Raw genomic sequence first — 19,020 nt, 5'->3', positions numbered from 1 at the left:
ATTACCAGAGAGAATATGGTTACTGCTTCATTGGTGTCTTGGGTAACCCTTCCTCTGTGTTGTTTATAATCTGCGAGGGCCAAGAAAGACAGTATGCCTAAACAACAACATGCAAATAACCACACCTTGGCACTTACTTGCAGCTCACTGCTGTACCGATTATATTTCAAATGGTGTTTCACTATGTGAGTGTTACATAATTTATTCCTTACCCATGTACAAATAATTAGCTCCTAAACATGTGACATTTTATTGGATATGAATCCAATAGTTTGGCATTTGACAACAAGCAACATATTTTTACTTGAGAATTTTGTAATATTTTTTATTTACAGAATTAATGTTTGATTAACAACAAAAACTTTCATCAAGCCTGATTGGTTTTTTAACTGACCAGTGAGAGCAGGCCCTGGTACTCATTTCATATTTAAATGTGAGATTGTGTGTGTTAGCTGATGTTAGTGTATGGGTGTCATCTTCATGTCACTAATCAGGACTGGCTGTTCTTTAACCCAGGCATCCAAATATAGAGGAGTGCTGAGTTCCCAGCACCTTTACCCCTCTCTCCTGTTTTCCCGCTCTCTCTCTCTCCTCTTCCTATTGCACTGACACTCTGAGGTGGGTGAGTAGGCTTATGGCAGATTTTCAACATCATGTCACTCAAAGGTCAGAAGTTATTTAAGGTACTCTCTCCCTCTCCCATCTACTTCTAGATAGATAGATAGATACTTTATTGATCCCTAGGGGAAGTTCAAGAATTGAGTTATGTTTTGGCATTTAATCAATGACCTGTAATGTGACATATTCAGTGAGAGAATATGTGAAGCTGTTGGTGTGTGCACGCGCGTGTGCGCATGTGGTGGTGGTGGTGGTGTGTGTGTGTGTGTGTGTGTGTGTGTGTGTGTGTGTGTGTGTGTGTCTGGGGGGGGGGGGGGTAAGCAATTCGACTCTGTCTCCGCGGTGACAGGTTGGCATTTCCGTTATGTAACCCACTAAAGCCTAAATCACATCAAAAGAGGCAAGTCTAGAACTTCTACCTTCATGTGGAGACAGTGGAATGCGTCGGGGAAAAACAATTGTATGTAGGCCTAGGCTAAAGGTTAAACGAGGCCTGCCTGCAGCCTGCAACTGATCCACAAACTCCTTTAGGCTAAAAATAGCCTGGTTGTCGTTGAGGAAAGTTTGTCACATTTCCTGAAATTCTTCAATTACTCTTTGTCTTTATAAAAAGTGAACGAAACAGCGTGACCACACAAGATGGTCTAGCTACATCAGAGCCATATTCCATATACAACCATACAACCATATTCCATATAGACACGATTGGGTTCAAAGTTAATTAATATTCATGTACCTCTGAGGTCTCGAATAGTGTGACGGGTCTCCGCACAGTAGACCACGTGTCTTGCAAAAAATAGCCGGAGCCTTGAACCAGAATCGGCTGGATAAGAGCGCACCTCCAACATTGCATTGCAGACCCTGGGATTTCGCGGAAGGCAATCTTTGCTCTTGTAGGGCAAGACATTAGGCTTCAGACATGGTAAAAAACCTAAAAAGTCCCGTGACCTACGCGAAGATGAAGGGCTTGATGTCACAATTTTCAGGTAGGCTAAACTAGAGAATGATTTATCAAAATACATTTCATTAGAATTATAGGCGCTTGATATTATATAAGCTTAATCTTTGCACCCTTCTGTGAACAGATATACTTTAATTGTAGGCTATTCGTTTCTAATCAGACTGGTTTATTATGCAACCTTATGGCATGTCTGTTTGTCTTCAAGCCCTAATTAAAGAGAGGAAAGCCCTCGCTAGTGACTTGATGCTGAAGCTTGTGGCCAGTCCGAAGATATATCGGCGGTGAGTTGCCGTGTCAGACTCTGTCAGTTAGGCTACACCATGATTATGGATGATCACCAGGTCATAGCCTAATAATGTACTAAACAATTACAGATTTGCCTATTTTACAAGTTCAGTCGTAGGCTATCGAAAAATAAGAATTCCCAAGCCTCTTGCCTAAAATGCTGCTAAAATGCTGAGTTTTTAATCATGGCACGTCATTGTGTGGACATATTTTTGTCACTTAAACATGGCTTTGGGTTATTAATGACATTTGACTTTTGTTAGAATTTACAGAGACAGAGAGCATTTAAATAGCCTAAATGTAGGCCATGTCGATACTCGGCTACGTGGGTATGTGATGTCAGTTGACAGACTGGCAGGCAGCTGTAGGGTTAATTTGGTGTCATAGATGTTTCCTCTACTGTTACATAGACATCAACAACCAAGTAATATTTTAAGGCTACTGTGAATTTCCTACTGTACACTTCAATAATGAAAATGCTCATGGAGGATGCTTGTCATTAAAATAAGCCCATAAAACCAGAGTAAGCCGAATATCCTTCAATGCTCAGGCTTGGATTTTGTGTTAGGTAGGTGATACACTATCAACACTTTTTTCAGTTGTATAAACTGACCCACTGGCGTGAAAACCACATAGGGAAGTCTGAAGGCTGACCTCTGGGCGGAGTGTGTGAATGGTGCCACCCCTGCTGAAGGCACTTTAAACACCCTCTCCCGTTTCAGTCATCCTTCGAAAATTCAATTTGTGGCAGCTCTTTTGCTTGCACTACGTGTAGACGGCTAGTCTTCCAGTCAAATAAGAAGCTGCAAATCTGATATTAATGCCTGTGAGCCTCAATAAATATCTCTCTTGCATTTACAGAGAGAACTATAGGACTTTAATTTTGTGAAGTACCAGTACCGGTACATGTTTGTTTTTTTGGAACCTTGTGCAATAATGCCAATCTGCTCAATTTGTTGACTTTTTTGTAAAATTTTACTTTGCTCTGCTTTCTCCAGTTTTGACTCTAATGGGTTTCTTAGGCCGGAGGAGGATGCAGCTGACGAAGTAAGTAGTAGGAAAGGTGCAAGCGCAAAATAGTCAACCAATCACTAGTATCAACTTTTCTGAGAAACATAGATTTGGAAACTAGAGCAGATATGAGACACATAAATCCATCAAACTCTGTTCTAATCCAATGTTTTCCCATTTCATTCACAGCTATGTTTCGGAGGCGCTTCACCACACAAGTAAGTAAAAGAGAAAGGGAGAGTCGGAAGTACATGTACTTGCACCCAGACAGTCATAATCACAGCGTTTCTTTGTTGCTTATATAGGGTGACGGCTGCAGATTTTGATTACTTGAAGGTGATTGGGACTGGAAGCTTCGGAAAGGTAAAAGTCTCACTCATTATTACAGCTTACCTCACCCCACAAAAACCTAACTGATTTCTTGCTGATAACCAGGATATCCGGAAGGATAATACTGTATATATTTCCTTCCCAATCAAAGGTTCTATTGGCCAGGCAGAAGGAGAGTAAGAACTATTATGCTGTGAAGGTTCTACAGAAGCACCCCATTCTGCAGAGAAAAGAAGTAAGTATGAGTATTTGTGACTTTCAAGTGGTTGTCTATGTAGAGTTTGTGTGATGAGTGTGTGAGTGTGTGTGTGTGTGTAGGGCTTTGTTTTGATCATATATGTGTGTGTACTATGCAGCAGGGCCATATCATGTGTGAGCGCAGTGTTCTGTTGCGGATCCTCAATCACCCTTTCCTGGTCAGACTCCACTACTGCTTTCAGACCAGTGACAAACTCTACTTTGTGCTTGACTATGCCAGTGGAGGAGAGGTAATACAGTCACACTCAGCATGTCCACCCTTATAGGAACTGACTTCTCATTTAGGAATAGGGCATGGAATCCAACAGATCGCATAAGTAATACTTTGTGTGTGTGTGTGTGTGTGTTGGCAGCTCTTCTATCATCTACAGCAAGAGCGTGTGTTTTTGGAGCCCAGAGCTCGATTCTACGCTGCTGAAATTGCAAGTGCACTGGGATATCTACATGCCCTAGATATCATCTATAGGTACACACACAAACTACTGCACACATATATTTTTGTTGTACATTTTTGTTTTTGTTGTAAATGTTTTTGTAAATTCATTCTAAACAGCACTACAAACTGCTTTTTGTTTCTTACCTCCACACCAGGGACCTGAAGCTGGAAAATGTTTTGTTGGACAGATCTGGCCATATCCTACTGACAGACTTTGGCTTGTGTAAAGAGGGAGTAGACCGGGAAGGTCGGACCGGGACATTCTGTGGAACACCTGAATACCTGCCCCCTGAGGTGCTGGAGCAAAGAGAATATGATCGCACTACTGACTGGTGGGCACTTGGTGTGGTGCTTCATGAGATGGTCTACGGCCAGGTGCAAACTCTTTTACACCATTATAGAAATATGTTTAAATGTAAATTCATATACATGCAGACCAATGCACTCGGGGCAATTAGTATGTTAAAAAAACGTTGATTTCCTCTCTTTCTTTCTGCAGCCTCCATTTTTTAGTGAGTCCCGTTCTAGGATGTTGAAGAATATCCTTCATCAGCCACTCCTTTTGAGTCCTGGGATCTCCAAACCTGCCAGAGACCTGCTGCAAAGGCTACTGGAGAAGGATCCTCGGAAGAGGCTGCAGAACCTGGTAAGCAAACACTGAGGTGTCCATCACACCATACACTGCAGACAGAGAAACAAGATCTGGTGGGTATGCTGAAATGAGCTGGATGTAGCTGGTGGTCTTTCGTCTTTGGGGCTTGAAGGTAGTGAGTTAAGAACCTTGCTCCAGAAGCTAAGCTCCATCAAATGCACTAGTTATTCAAATGAGTTATATCAGTATAATCAGTTATACTGTGGCACAGTTTAATAAGCTCAGCACATATGATGCCGCCAGGGGCGATAAGTAGCAAACATAACTGTTTTCATCCTTCCTCTTGTAGGCAGAGTTAGAATGTCACCCATTCTTCTCCTCTATTAATTGGACTGAACTTGTGGAAAAGAAAGTGCGGCCTCCTTTTAGACCATCCCTGGTAAGCATTGGCAGTTTTAGAATTTGTGGCATTTTGTGAGCATTTCACAAGTATTTGTTTTCCAACATGTCCATTTGTTTTGTTACAGTCAGGGCCTGTTGACCTGGTGAACTTTGACCCTGAATTCACACAGTTACCGGTTCCACCCTCACTTGGTGCCTGTGAAGGGTCAGGGCTAGCATTTCCTGGCTTCAGCTTCACCAGTGACAATGGTCCTGCTGTCTCCACTCAGTTCAGCCGACGCTGATTCACAAGGGTTTCTTCACTCATGGAAGTTCGAGCATCATTGCAAAGGATCATCAGCATTGTTTCAATATGCTATGAATGCATTTTTTTTATATCTCACCTCAAGATAGATAGATTTAGAATGTTCTCATTTTTCTTGAACCAAGCAAATACTGAGCTAGTATTTCATCTGTCAGTTCTTTGTTGAAAAATGTGACACCTTTAAGGTATAGGCTTCCTCTAAGGTAAATCCCTTGGACCAAATGACTGTAAAATGTATCTACACATTTTCTTATTTTATTTATTGTTTTACATTTACCAGTCAGTGAAATTATATAGGGAACCATTACTGAAGTTACATTTTTTTTAAAAGGTGTCTCCCATATTGCAATGTCTTAATTGTTTGGCAGCAGCTATGAGAAAATGGAAAACTACAAAGGTTTTTGTCTCACTGTTAATTAATTGGGTGGAATTATATTATACTTTTCATCATTACAGAGTACAATGAATATTTTAGGTTAGGCCTACATAATAAATGTCTGTTTCTCATTAATATCTGTTTCATTCTTCAACAAATCACGTCTGCAGTTTGCACTTAACGGCATTGACTTTTGTGGCGTTCTACTCCCATCCTGTGGCCATAAATAGTAACTAACAGGGAATGGAATGGGAGCTGACGGTGACAGTAGCCGATAGCCTACCTACGCCCACGCATTTTTATCCTGACCTGTGGCATGGTGTTGAATACTATTTGTCTCTCAGAAATAAGAGGTAAAAAAGGTTTACAAGGTGTTTTGCTTGAAAATACTGGCCAGCCTGGGCACATTCTCAGGTTCTCGTTATGTTGTTGGCTAGAAAATGCCTCTTTAACGTCATCAAGCCGACAAAACATGACATGGCCTACGTAAACCGCAAAGATAGGGCCGATTATTAACCAAATATGTGGTTGAAAATAAATTGATTGTATGGTATGGCCGATGAAATTGCATGACGTAGCCTATACGCTAGCCCATATCGCCTGGATTGTTTCCGAAGTAGAGTGTATTATGCAACAAAACATGCACCTAATGCTTAGCAAAGTTAAAGCTGAAATGTACGACAGACTTAATTATTTATCACTGTAGTTCACTTCAGTCAGGTGGGTAACTGTCTATTTCACCAATCTGCCACCGACAGTTGCGCCAAAGTTGAGAGAAGACTCTGAAGTTGGCATTAGGCACATACCGCGCATGCGCAATAATCGCATACTCCCTAGCTCTAAATAAGAGTTACAAGAGAAGCGAGGTGAGTTCCATAATTTACTAATATTACTTTGTCAATTGTCACTTAATTAGCCGAACAATACCAGCTTTGAATTAAGCAATGTATGTTCGGCAAGATGTAAATGTAAATATTTATTTCTGCAGCCTGTGAAATTCATAATATAAATTAGAAAGGAGTTTGTGTTGAAGAAATTAAAAGCAAGCATTTCATTATTTTCATGCAGATTTAAAATAAGGGAGGTGGTGTCTTTGCTTTCTTGCAAATGTCAGCTACCTTGAAGTATACATGTAAACAGGTAGTATGTTCTGAAAAACTCAAAAGTTCATTATTTTCCTATTGTCGTCTGCAAGCTAGCTACTTATCTGAAGCTAGAACATGCAGTTGCTAGCCGGTCAGCCGTTTGAATAGAACTGCAGTGCTAACCACAACCAAGGATAGCATTGCAAGCTAATCTGCTAACGACATTCCGTGACAAGGAGAAAGTAACATTCGGGAATTTGTGAATAGCGAGGAAAACATTGAATTGCGGAAAACCACTATATATATGTTGCAGGTTATTATTATTATCGGTTGTAAAAGGTTTATTTACCGAAATAACTTATTTTAAGGATATAGTTTAATGTGTCGGCGGCCTCTTCCTACACTCCGCCATTTTGTATCAGTCGAATGCTAATAATGGGCGCTCGTGCACTACACTTTATTCATGGTCAGAATAAACTCGGACTCGTCACTGAGGGTTGGAAACAAACACATTGCAGGTGGTGTGTTAACGAAACAATATTCTTGGTAATACTTGTGTGAACTGCCAGTATCTCACACTTAACAAATCGGATAACAAACAAGCGAGAGAACGGTAACGTTATTACAGTGTAATCGCTCGTATTTCCATTAAAACACACGCAAACTCTGACATTCACCCTGGAAAACACGTTGTCATTGAAATAGGATGCTTATTATACCACACTATCGATCTACACTAGACAGTATTCTTGGTTTTTGGAGAATCTTTCAAAACATGGAAAAACCCAACTTCTTCGTCTAACTTGTGACAGTGACATTTCTCAGTGCTACTAGTGACATAACTGTGCTTTGTGGACGTAAGGTGCCAAAATGTATTTATACTTTTACAACATGTTGCTTAGAAACAAATAAAACACTGTTTGGATGCGTATTTAAGTCCTCCCGTTGTAATCCTGATCTGTGCTAGTCGCCCCCTGGTGGTTCCAACATGCACGGTTATTTTACAAGTTGGAGTTGCGGGGAATCGACTGAATCGAAAGTGACAAACATCTGATCGCATTTTAATACACTCAATTGTTAACACTAGCCTGTCTCATCCTTCCATATGTATGGACTTTGTTATACTCGGCATTGTTGTAATTTATCGTGTAAGGTAGGCTATCAACCAATTGAAGGCTTGATAGTCAAGTTCAAAAAAAGAAAACGACCAAATGTCGCATCGCCGAAACAATAAAAGATTGCGTTATTGTAGGAGTGTGCGCCTATACTTTGTATCCCCCTTTGTTTGGAGTCTTCACTTAGTCACCACCCCAAATATTTGTGTGTGCCATTTACCCCTATGCAATCAATTATTCATTATCAATGGTGAACAAATAGGAGAAGGATCAGGATGTAGTTTGTATAATGTGAATGAATGTGTTAATATTTTGAAATGACAAGGGAATTAGCCTATGGCCAGATTTGAAAGAAATTATTTCGCTATTTGTCATGATGCATGCTTTATGTTCTGTCAGGGGCCCTTAGCATAGTAGGCATGTAGGAGGTAGGCAGTTGTGTTAATCATGCTCTTGTCTTGTATCTTTTACAAGATGACCGACACACCTCCTAGTGATGGCCCAACTCCAGGGGCAGATTTTGATATGATGTCAGCACTTGATTGGAAGGATGGCATTGCCACTCTGCCAGGCAGTGACATCAGGGTAAACCCTTTGGCTTCAGCACCTGGTCAGCTCTATTTGTGTGTGAGTTCTGATGGTGATGGTGAGTGACTGCTGTCTGGCTTCTCTCTCACTCCTGCAGTTTCGCATGACAGAGTTTGGCACTCTGGAGATTGTGACGGAGACAGACACAAAAGAGCAAGAGGAGGAGACGAACCAATCAGTGACCACATCCACCAGTCAAGCCCCGTTGGATGCCCAAAAGTCATTGGCACCATCTCAGTCAGGACGCCAGGGACGCTCTGAAGGTCAGGAACACTGGTACACACTCACATGTATCATTTGCATACACACACACACACACACACACACACACACACACACACACATTGATATACACACATGTAATAGAAGAACTGAATGTGTCTGCATTTCCCACATGGATCCACCTATGCAGCTGCTGCCCCTGAGGAGGACCCCAGTGCTGAGCAGGGCAGCTGCAGGTCATGTGGTGTGACTGGAGCTCTCAACACCTTCCTGCAGGGCAAGTTCTGCAGTGTTACGTGTGTGCAGCCCACCAGTGGCAGGTACACAGACGCTTAGCTGACACATACACATGGGAATACAGAACAGTAGGGAATTTTCAAAATGATTACATCTCTTATCAAATGAGAACGGACCAAGTGCAGTAAACAAAAAAGTCGAAACAACATTTGGTGTGTTCTCCTTTTGTCTTCAAAACAGCAGCAGTTTGCTCACTGATATACTTGTACAGTTGCCTTGATTAGTTTTAGTTTCTTTATCCCAAGTTGGATAGATTTCTGCTAGTTCATGCTGATTGATTTGAATTTTCCAATCTGAACTGTGATCTGTTACTTTCTCTCTTCAATGGCATACATTGTTAATTGGAAGAATTTATCATTGTGAATAGGAGTGTTTGAATATACAAAATATGATGTATTTCTCCTTACATAAATACCAGTTGGGATAGAAAATACCCATTGAAGATAATGTTTTGTGAAATCAGTAACTTGTACTGTATATGCACCAGTTATCAAGAAATGTTGTGTGTGTGTGTGTGTAGGTCCACTCCAGGCGAGGTGGGTGAGATCCTGGGGAAGAGAGTGAGGAGGAAAAGGAAGATGTTCATGGAATCAGATGATGAGGAGGATGAGAACCAAGAGGAGGAAGAGGTACTTGAAACACACATCTGTCCATCTTACCAGAAGGTTGTGAATGCTGTTTGAGGTGAGCCAACTTAAACCTTTTCATAAAGTAACTGTGTTTCTCTGTCTTTGTTGATCCACCCATTGCACTTTTAGGAGAAGCTGAAAGCCTGTAAAGGAAGGAGAGCGGCTAAACTGGCTAGACTGGGTAAACAGCATAGGCATACACATTTCACTTACACATAATCCACTCAAGGAGAAAGTGATTTCGCTCAGACTGAGTGAAAGCTGTTTATTTTGCCTTAGTAATGAGGTGTGTTTTTGTTGCCATAGTAACGGCAGCCCCTGCAAAGAAGCGGCCCTGGAGCTGGCAGGCCTACCTAGAGGAGGAAAGGGCCATTGCTGCACCACTCAAGCTCTTCAAAGAGGTACTGTAGCGCCTAGTCTCTGACAGTAGATGGCGTTTTAACTACACATTCCCTTGAACAGGAAATATCCAGATGGCTCCATGATGAACTTGTTTGTGTGTTTTCTGTGTGTAGCACCAGTCGTTCCCTCAGAGCAGGAACAGTTTCAAGGTGGGCATGAAGCTGGAGGGACTTGACCCTGTGCACCCTTCCCTGTTCTGTGTGCTGACCGTTGCTGAGGTAACCAACCATAGCTCATTCAGCAATTCTGTGGGAGGTTGCATGTAGCTGTTGTGTTTCAGACTTGGATGCAGAACGTCTGCGTGTAATAACAGACTCTTAAGTGTCCGCCTCTTTCTTTCTGCAATGCTCTCTCCTCAGGTGCAGGGCTACAGGATGCGGTTACATTTCGATGGCTACCCAGAGTGCTATGACTTCTGGGTGAACGCTGACTCCTGGGACGTAAAGCCTCCGGGCTGGTGTGAGAAATCAGGCCTGAAACTTTTACTCCCAAAAGGTGTGCGTACACGTCAACACATGTACATCCAGACTCCCACCAAAACGCACACCACATACTCATGATGTTGAATTATGAACGCATCATGGTGAGCTTTGCTACGTGAGGTGCTATGTGTTGCCTTTGTTTACCTTAGGCTGCCGAGAGGGGGAGTTTAACTGGAGCACATATGTGAAGAATTGCAGAGGCCAACTGGCTCCAAAACACCTGTTCAAGAGTCTTAATACGGTGAGGAATACACTGAACTTTTCCGAAAGTCACAATGTAGTAAGTCACAAGGTTTTCAGACACAAAGACAAACTGCCCTTATTTTGAAATTGTATGGTTAACAGCGGTCAACTGATGGGTAATGTTTGATATAAATAATACAACACACAAACACAGATAATCCCACTCCTTGACTGAGGTGTGTGTTTCTGTGGTGTTGATCAGTCAGTGACACCCTCGGGATTCCGTGCGGGAATGAAGCTGGAGGCAGTGGACAGGAAGAACCCCACCCTCATCTGTGTAGCAACCATCAACGCTGTCGTCGACAACCGGCTCCTCATTCACTTTGACAACTGGGAGGACACCTATGATTACTGGTATGTGTGTGTGTGTGTGTGTGTGTGTGTGTTGGTGTGCGTGCTTACATATGTTTACCCACACATGTGTAAGTGTGGTGAGTTTTTTTTCCCTTGCTGTGTGAGAACAAGCCATGTGGCCATGTATTAATCTGATACTTTTTTACCAGCTCAAAACATAGCCAAACATAGAAGTCTTATGTTATAACATAATTTAGAGAAACTCATTCATGCATTTATCTCCAGCAGGGTTGGTTACTGCAATGGGCTTTTCACAGGCCCTCCTAATAAGACCATCAAACAGCTTCAGGTGATACAAATGCAGCAGCTAGAGTTTTTATGAACAAGAAAAAAAAGAACTGGCTACATTACTCCAATACTTAAGTCCCTGTACTGGCTTCCAGTGAGTCACAGAATTTACTTTAAAGTACTACTGCTTGTTTATAAATCACTAAATGAGATAGGACCTAACTACCTATTAGACATGCTTCAGCAGTACACCCCCTACAGACATCTCCGGTCACAGGAGAAATATGCGTTGGTAAACCCACTATGCGGTTCAGCTTAAAAAAATACTCCCAACTACAGCAAGTTTCAAATCTAAACCAAACTGTTTTCAGATGCATTCTACTAACTGATTAAGTGCACTTCCTGTTCATTGAATGCACTCTGTGCTTTGTTTTTGTCTTTTGATTACTCAATTGTTATGTACTTTACCTTTTGAAATATTTTAAGCAGTTGCCTTTTTTAGGCTTTTATTTACTATTACCTACTATTATCTGCTTTTTAAATGTAAAGCACTTTGAATAGCCCCTGTGTATGAATTGCGCTATATAAATAAACTTGTTTTGCCTTGACTGATGAATTAGTACATTGCTAATGTGAGTGTGCCACGTTTGTGTTTGTGGTTAGGTGTGATGCCAGTAGTCCGTACATCCATCCTGTTGGGTTTTGTGAGGATGCAGAGCTGACTTTGACCACGCCTGCAGGTGAGATGCACACTTCCCCTTTTGCCATCGTTCAAACACATGATGGCTCCACCATGTTACCATCGAATTATTCAGTCACACAAATTCATCTGAATTGAACTGTTCTCATTTTGTGTGTTTGTGCTCGTGCGCACATGTTTGTTGCAGAATATAAGCATCCACGGTCCTTCTCATGGGAGCGATACCTGGAGGAGACAGGAACACAGGCAGCTCCTGCAAGGGCTTTTAAACAGGTAAACACACACACACACACACTGATACACACTCGCTAGTACACACACATGCAGGCATGAGGGGTCAGAGATGAAGGGTGTAGTTAAAGTGTTGGTTTCTGCTTACTAAGGCCATGGGGTTTTAACAGGTGAACACATCCACACACACATCCACATTCTCACACACATATAAACACACACGCACAGCACACATCAGCGGTCAGAGAAGATGGGTGCAGCTAAAGTGCTCCTGTGATGGCTGTGCTTACAGAGGCCGCCCCATGGCTTTCAGGCCGGCATGAAGTTGGAGGCGGTGGACCGCAGGAACTCCATGCTCATCCGCGTGGCCACCATCTCCGACACGGAAGAGCACCGGGTCAAGGTCAGGGGGAAACTGGGGAGGCTGTGTTGCCCCTCTGGACTGGAGTGTGTTGAGATGTCATTTTTGCCCTGTGATTGTGCCTGTTGTAGCACTTTGACATTATTAAACTTTATATCGGCTTTTTAGTCAGGCTTTACATTGGCTTTATATTAAATCATTAATGAAATGTGTGTTTCTTGATTAGTTTATGTGTTGTTGACCACTGAGTAGTCGTGTGTGTGAGTCCAAATATACTTTGACAGCTACAGTACGCAGCATGGTTGTTCAAATGTGACTGATGTGTTTGTAGGTACACTTTGATGGTTGGGGTGATGAGTACGATTACTGGTTGGATGCCGACAGTTCAGACCTACACCCAGTAGGATGGTGTCAGAAGACAGGACATCCTCTGCAACATTCCCAGAGTACGTACACACACACACACACACACACACACACACGCACACACTTACATTGGGGAAAATAAGTATTGAACACGTCAACATTTCTTTCAGTAAGTATACTTCCAATGAGGCTATTTGCATGAAATTTTCACCAGACATTAGTATTAACTCAGATAATCCACCCATATAAAAAAAATCCAAACATTAAAGTCCATAGGTAGAGTTATGTGCAATAAAGTGGAATGACACAGGAAAAAAGTATTGAACACGCCTGCTGAAATTTCTTAAATACTTTGTGGAAAAGCCTTTATTCGTAATGACAGCTTTAAGGCATTTCCTGTATGATGAAACTAATCAGTGACAGTATTCTGGTGTGAGTTTGGCCCATTCTTTTAAACAGATAGTCCTTTAATATTGAAGATTTCAGGGGTCCCTGTTGTGAATCCTGATCTTTAGTTAACTTCCAAAACTGTTCAATTGAATTAAAGTCAGGGCCTTGATTTCCTTTCTCTGAAACCAATTGAGAGTTTCCCTTGCTGAATGGTTTGGATCATTGTCCTGCTGGAAGGTCTAGCCATGTGTCATCCTCATCATCCTGGTGGATGTAAAGATTCTTCCGGAACAAAATGACTCCATTCATCATTCCTTCAACTGTATGAAGTCTGCTAGTACCATGAGATGAAAAACAGCCCACACCATGATGCCACCACCTCCAAACCTCACTGTTGGTAGGGTATTTTTAGGGTGATGCACAGTGCCATTTCTCCTCCAAATATGGTGTGTAGTATGACATCTGAAAAAGTAAACATTTTAATACATTCTCTCAGTATTTCATAGGATTGTTCAAATGTTGTGTAGCAAACTTTCAACGAGCTTTGACATGTTTTTCTTCAGCAATAGAGTCATGCGGGATGAGCGTGCATAGAGGCCATGGCGGTGGAGTGCATTACCTATGCCTCCAAATCTTTCTGGAGCTTTCTCAGAGTGGTCCTTGGCTCTTAGGCTACTCTTCTGACTATCCTTCTGACTTCCTGGTCAGAAATCATCTTGCAAGGAGATCCTGTGCATGGCCAGTTGATGATGTAGTGATGTTCCTTCCACTTGCAAATAATTGCTCCAATACTGCTTGCTGGATGATTCTGAAGTTTTGAAGTGCATCTGTAACCAGTTCCATTAATATGTTTTGCAACAATAAGATTGCAAAGATCTTGGGAGAGCTCTTTGCTTTTACCCATCATGAAATGTTTCTTGTGTGACACCTTGCTAACAAAAACCTTTTTATAGCCCACCAGTATGTACTAACCCAGCTTATATCGATTTGTACAGATAGGAGGGATAATTTCTCTAACTACTTATAGATTCCCGTTTGTTCCTTGCCATTCTTTGCGTTTGTGTACTGCTTTTTCTTAGCGTGTTCAATACTTTTTCCCTGTGCCATTCCACTTTTTTACTCATAACACTACTTTTAGACATTAATGTTTGGATTTTTATATATGTGTGGATTACCTAAGTTAATACTAATGTCCGGTGAAAATTTAATGCGAATAGCCTCACTGAAAGAATACTTACTGAAAAAAATGTTGACGTGTTCAATACTTATTTTCCCCGCTGTATATCCTTGGTAAACATCCACTCTCAACAACCTGTATCCACCACCTACAACTGAATGTACAGACAGCACAAGGCCTGCTGAACTCAAGATCGTGGGTGTCTATGGGTCAAATTGATCAATGGGTCAATGGGATCAATGTGTCAATGGGTTAATGGGTGTTCACACAAATACTAATGCAAATGGGATACAGCGATTTTCTAAGCATACATACTATGTTCTCATTCAGGCGAAGCGCATTACATGGAAATGTAATGAGGTGAAATTAAAATAGTGTTAGGATAGATTAGGTAACACTGTGGCTAACCTACTTTCCTTAATAGGCAACTAGGTTTGTGCAGCAGATGCACTGTGCACTGCCCACCCAAAGAAGCAGTAGCATTTGATCAGTTGTAAAGTGTATATAAGTGTGAGGCTGGAGGAGGCGGTTCAAGCCAGTGGGGTCTGTTCCAGTTTTAATGGTTGGAATCTAATGCTGGCTGCTACTCCGAACCAATTAAGAGAAATTACTAATAGTCCATGGCTGGGCATTAAGATCGCACATTCACCAACACTGTTTTTTATTATTTCATGGAATCAGACTTAACTTACATACTCCCTCCTCTCAGCAAAAAGGACCTTTGATGAGAAAAAATATATGAAAGGTTGTATCAGCGATGGTGGGGTATCTCGTCGGTTATGGGTTGGAACACTTTATTTTGCCTTTGAGTGGTTGCCAACACTTGTTGGTAGCAATTGTTTTTGTGTACAGATCTCTGAGCCTAGGCTGCCTACAGAGACACATTTTTTTGACGGCCTGCTTATGGGGCAGGCAGCTAGCGGATTGTTAGGAAAGATTATATGAATGTGATCATTTATGTTAGGGCCTTTTTTGGGCCTGAAATCGCTGATACAACCTTTAATGAAATAATTTGTGATGATAAAGTAATGATTGTAAGGGTAAAAAACTACAAATATCAGTGGAGCAAAGATGGAGTGACAATGGTGTTTGCATCGTAGGTGGGTCAGAATCTCCAGTTCTTCCAGGCCAGGGGTGTCCCACTGTGGGATGCAATGGCGTTGGACACATCCGTGGCCCTCGATACGGCACACACTACACGTGAGTGATAATGACACTATGCAAACCTACACGTGTGTTGGTCAAAGTAGGATATTTGAAAAAGTAAGGTCTGCTGTTTATTTTGTCCTCATTCCCCTGCTTTATTTTCTTTTTACCGTCTTGTGTTTTAAATGTCCTTTTCTATCTTTCCATCTGTGTTGGTCAGGGCGGTGAGTTGTCCATACTCGGACGTGAACGTGAACAGAGACGCCCTGCTGCCCGACCGGTTGAGTGGAGAGCGACCCGTGGCCATCTCTGGCCCTCAGAAGCTGCGCCGCGCCGACCCCCACCCGCACGCTCAGCCCCACACCCCCACACAGCCCAACACCCCCACGCTCCCACCCAGCACACCTGAGGCCACCAACAGCAACCACAATCACTCCTCGCCGTCCAGGTGTGTGGGTGCGGGTGGGTGGATCTGGGTCTATGATTTCATGAGGAGTGTGCCTCTGACATAGGATATGTTGCTTCACAGGTCTTTGACTGCTATAAAGTGTGCAAAACTACAGCTGGTGAAACAGGAAGGGGATGGCAAAGGTATGAACAGGCTATCTGTGTGTGTGTGTGTGTGTGCGCGTGTGTGTGTGTGCGTGTGCATGTGTGCGCGCGCGCCTTCTATAATGGCTGTGGTACACACCCCTAATTCAAATAGTATATTTTGATATCTTTAGAAAGCTCTTGGAAGTGGTGTAATAGCATCTCATTTCATCATAGAGTGGATTTACATGTTAATGTGTACAGGATTACATGCTTGTGTGCGTGTAGAATCTCTGCAGCAGTTCCTGCATGACTCTGTGTTTTGTGGCTGGGAGCCTCCACGGCTGCACCTGAGCTGGGAGAAGCATGGCAAACTGCTACCTGAAGTGCTGGGGCTCACTGCCAAACGTGTATCATCATGGAGTACTGAGGAGGTATACTCTCACACCCATCTCACACACACACACACACACATACAAACAAACCAGGCTCATACAGCCTCATGAGTAACTGAGAGCCAGTGAAATATCAGCACCAACACATGTATGCGTTGTGTTCATAGGTAGCTGGTTTTGTCAGAGGATTGCCGGGGTGTCGGGAGCATGCTGTTACATTCAGGAATGAGGTAAATGATAGACTGTGTGTGTGTGCGTGCGTGCGTGTGTGTGTGTGTGTTTGGCTCAAGGGAGGTGTTCATATTTCTTTGTGTTTTTTCCATAGCAAATTGATGGAGAGGCCTTTCTGCTTCTCACGCAATCAGACATCGTTAAGATCCTGAGCATCAAGCTTGGTCCCGCTCTTAAGATTTATAACTCTATTCTGATGCTGAAGAGTGCTGATGAGGAGTAGCCCCCCCCCCCCCCCCCCGCTCCCAACACCAACCCCACGCCCTGTCCCGTACCTGCCATGCACCCAGCACACCTGGACCGGTCTGCACCAATCACAGAGCAGGAGTTACACAAAGGTCTTCCTGTAGAGAATGTTTTTGAGGCAAAAGCCAATTCAGTCCAAATGGTATTATTCTCTAATTTAATTATAATTGTAAGACGTTGTTTTAATTAGTGTATGAGGCCAGAACAAACAGCACAGAGCTTTTACTTGAACTGTAATGTTAATATTCGACATGTACTCTGCGTGTGTGTGTCTGTGTGTGTGTGTGTGTGTGGTGTATGTGTGGGCATGTGTGTGCATGGAGATTGAACGGAGGAAATGTTTTGTTGGTTTAAACATGAGATTACATTTGTAAAACAAACACCTGTATAGTGTACAGATTGACTGATTGGCTGTATAGTGTACAGAATGATTCAGATTGGTTCTTAATTGTACAGCATGAATCTGATTGGCTTTTTAGTGTACAGAATTGTGAATGGGCCATTTTAGTGTATAGAATGAATGTGACTGGCACCTTGCTATGGGAATGGAAAAGTTGTTTGTTTGCTAAGGGAAAGGAAGTTGAAGTGGATGTTTGTGCTGGGGGTAGTGGACTCCAGAAATAAATGGTGTGACCATTCGCATTTGGTATATTTCATTTGCACAAACGCTCAACAGTATGAAACTTTTGCAGTTTTTAAAAAAAAGTGGGTTTTAAAAACCCAGTGGGTTTTTGTCATAATGTTCTGCACCTTGATGAGAGCCATGCTGGCCTGTGGTGACCAAATGATTAAAGTTGTCCTTGAAAAAAAAGAAAGACACTTTAATTGATGTAGAAAAGGGACCATTATGTCACTTCAACATACTAATCAGGCAAAAGAAACACTGCAACATTATAAGCCTCGAGTGTACTCATTATGCACAAACATTTCGATGGTCATCTACTCAAAAGCTTAAATATACACAGCCATTAGATCCCCTTGTATGAATCTTACAAATGCTTTGTCACTAATCTGTATGGACATATACAGCACACAAATACGATGGAGGAACTTGTGGAACTTTTGGGTTCTTGTGCAAGTATTTTGAATGACTGTTTTCCAGACCTGAAAAATTATAAACATTTGGGTGCAAGGCTAGAAATTGTGCTCAGTAAAAAAAGCTGTCAAAAGTATGCATAAATACAATTCCAGCAAATAACCGATAAAAAGATTGGGAGCCAAGTGCCATTTTCCGTGCGATTAAAGGAGAGAAACGGAGGAGGCTTTGTTGTCAATTTCATTTGAAATTTACACAATGTATCTCAATATATCACAATGTAAAATCTTCAAACTCATTTGGATGCCACACTGACTTACAATATGGAGAATGGAGTGTGTGATAAGGCCGCCTGTTTGCAATATCTAACATTGCTGTTGCAGGTAGGAGCATGAACCTTCTTGTCGGTTTTAGACAAATTGGGTACCCGCATAGTGCTAAATGGGTACAGTATTTTCAAATTGTGTACCCCATAGTGCTAAATGGGTACAGTATGTTCAAATTGGGTACCCCATAATGCTAAATGGGTACAGTTTGTTCAAATTGAGTACCCCATAATGCTAAATGGGTACAGTATGTTCAAATGGGGTACCCAGGGTTCCTACGCAGTATGGAAAAGTATGGAATTTGATTTTAGTAATCTCCAGGTCTGGATAAGTATGGAAAAAAGAAATAAAGGTATGGAGAAATATTTGTGTTTCCAGACTATTGCATTTGCAGTACTAATCACTTCACTCGGGTCACAATAAACCATTCCTACTGTTGTGTAGCTTAACTGTCAGTCCCCATCGTCAAGATACAACTAAGATAGGCCTACAACTAAAAATGAACCAGCTAAATGGACGAATATTAAGTGTCATTTTTTAGTTCACTTCAGTTGTCAATACCTTTGTTTTCACTGAGTTATCCCAAACCAGATGTGGCTGCAATGTCGAGAATATGGTCAGAAAAATCTACCGAGAAGTTTGGAAATTTGAGTATGGGAAAAGTAT

At 42.0% G+C, this 19,020-nt stretch overlaps 2 protein-coding genes across 3 annotated transcripts; both read left to right on the top strand.

The window, feature by feature from the left end:
- Window positions 1-3,358: 3,358 nt before the first annotated feature.
- Window positions 3,359-5,606, top strand: sgk2b (serum/glucocorticoid regulated kinase 2b). The gene is made up of 7 exons (XM_076281089.1): window positions 3,359-3,440; window positions 3,562-3,693; window positions 3,817-3,929; window positions 4,055-4,274; window positions 4,399-4,545; window positions 4,841-4,930; window positions 5,019-5,606. Exons 2-7 carry the CDS (start codon window positions 3,574-3,576, stop codon window positions 5,175-5,177), a joined length of 849 nt encoding a protein of 282 aa, XP_076137204.1. The 5' UTR covers window positions 3,359-3,440; window positions 3,562-3,573; the 3' UTR covers window positions 5,178-5,606.
- A 753-nt stretch (window positions 5,607-6,359) lies between these two features.
- Window positions 6,360-17,630, top strand: l3mbtl1b (L3MBTL histone methyl-lysine binding protein 1b). Of its 2 annotated transcripts, none has more exons than XM_076281088.1 (21): window positions 6,360-6,439; window positions 8,248-8,358; window positions 8,459-8,624; window positions 8,774-8,903; window positions 9,401-9,509; window positions 9,639-9,690; window positions 9,816-9,910; window positions 10,025-10,129; window positions 10,271-10,406; window positions 10,543-10,634; window positions 10,839-10,990; window positions 11,882-11,958; window positions 12,106-12,191; window positions 12,442-12,552; window positions 12,842-12,956; window positions 15,544-15,643; window positions 15,810-16,037; window positions 16,119-16,180; window positions 16,409-16,554; window positions 16,683-16,745; window positions 16,841-17,630. In XM_076281088.1, the coding sequence occupies exons 2-21, from the start codon at window positions 8,248-8,250 to the stop codon at window positions 16,967-16,969; spliced, it is 2,265 nt and encodes a 754-aa protein (XP_076137203.1). In that variant the 5' UTR covers window positions 6,360-6,439; the 3' UTR covers window positions 16,970-17,630. The 2 variants fall into 2 exon arrangements, with proteins under 2 accessions (XP_076137203.1, XP_076137202.1); XM_076281087.1 differs by lacking the exon at window positions 6,360-6,439 and adding an exon at window positions 6,624-6,713.
- Window positions 17,631-19,020: the final 1,390 nt, after the last annotated feature.

This window comes from Alosa pseudoharengus, unplaced genomic scaffold (assembly GCF_046254945.1).
Source record: "Alosa pseudoharengus isolate Yale_2024_CS ecotype anadromous, Long Island Sound unplaced genomic scaffold, YU_APseudo_1.1 YU_APseudo_1.1_scf_12, whole genome shotgun sequence".
Classification (NCBI taxonomy): Eukaryota; Metazoa; Chordata; class Actinopteri; order Clupeiformes; family Clupeidae; genus Alosa; species Alosa pseudoharengus.
This window is presented reverse-complemented; position numbering and strand designations above follow the sequence as displayed.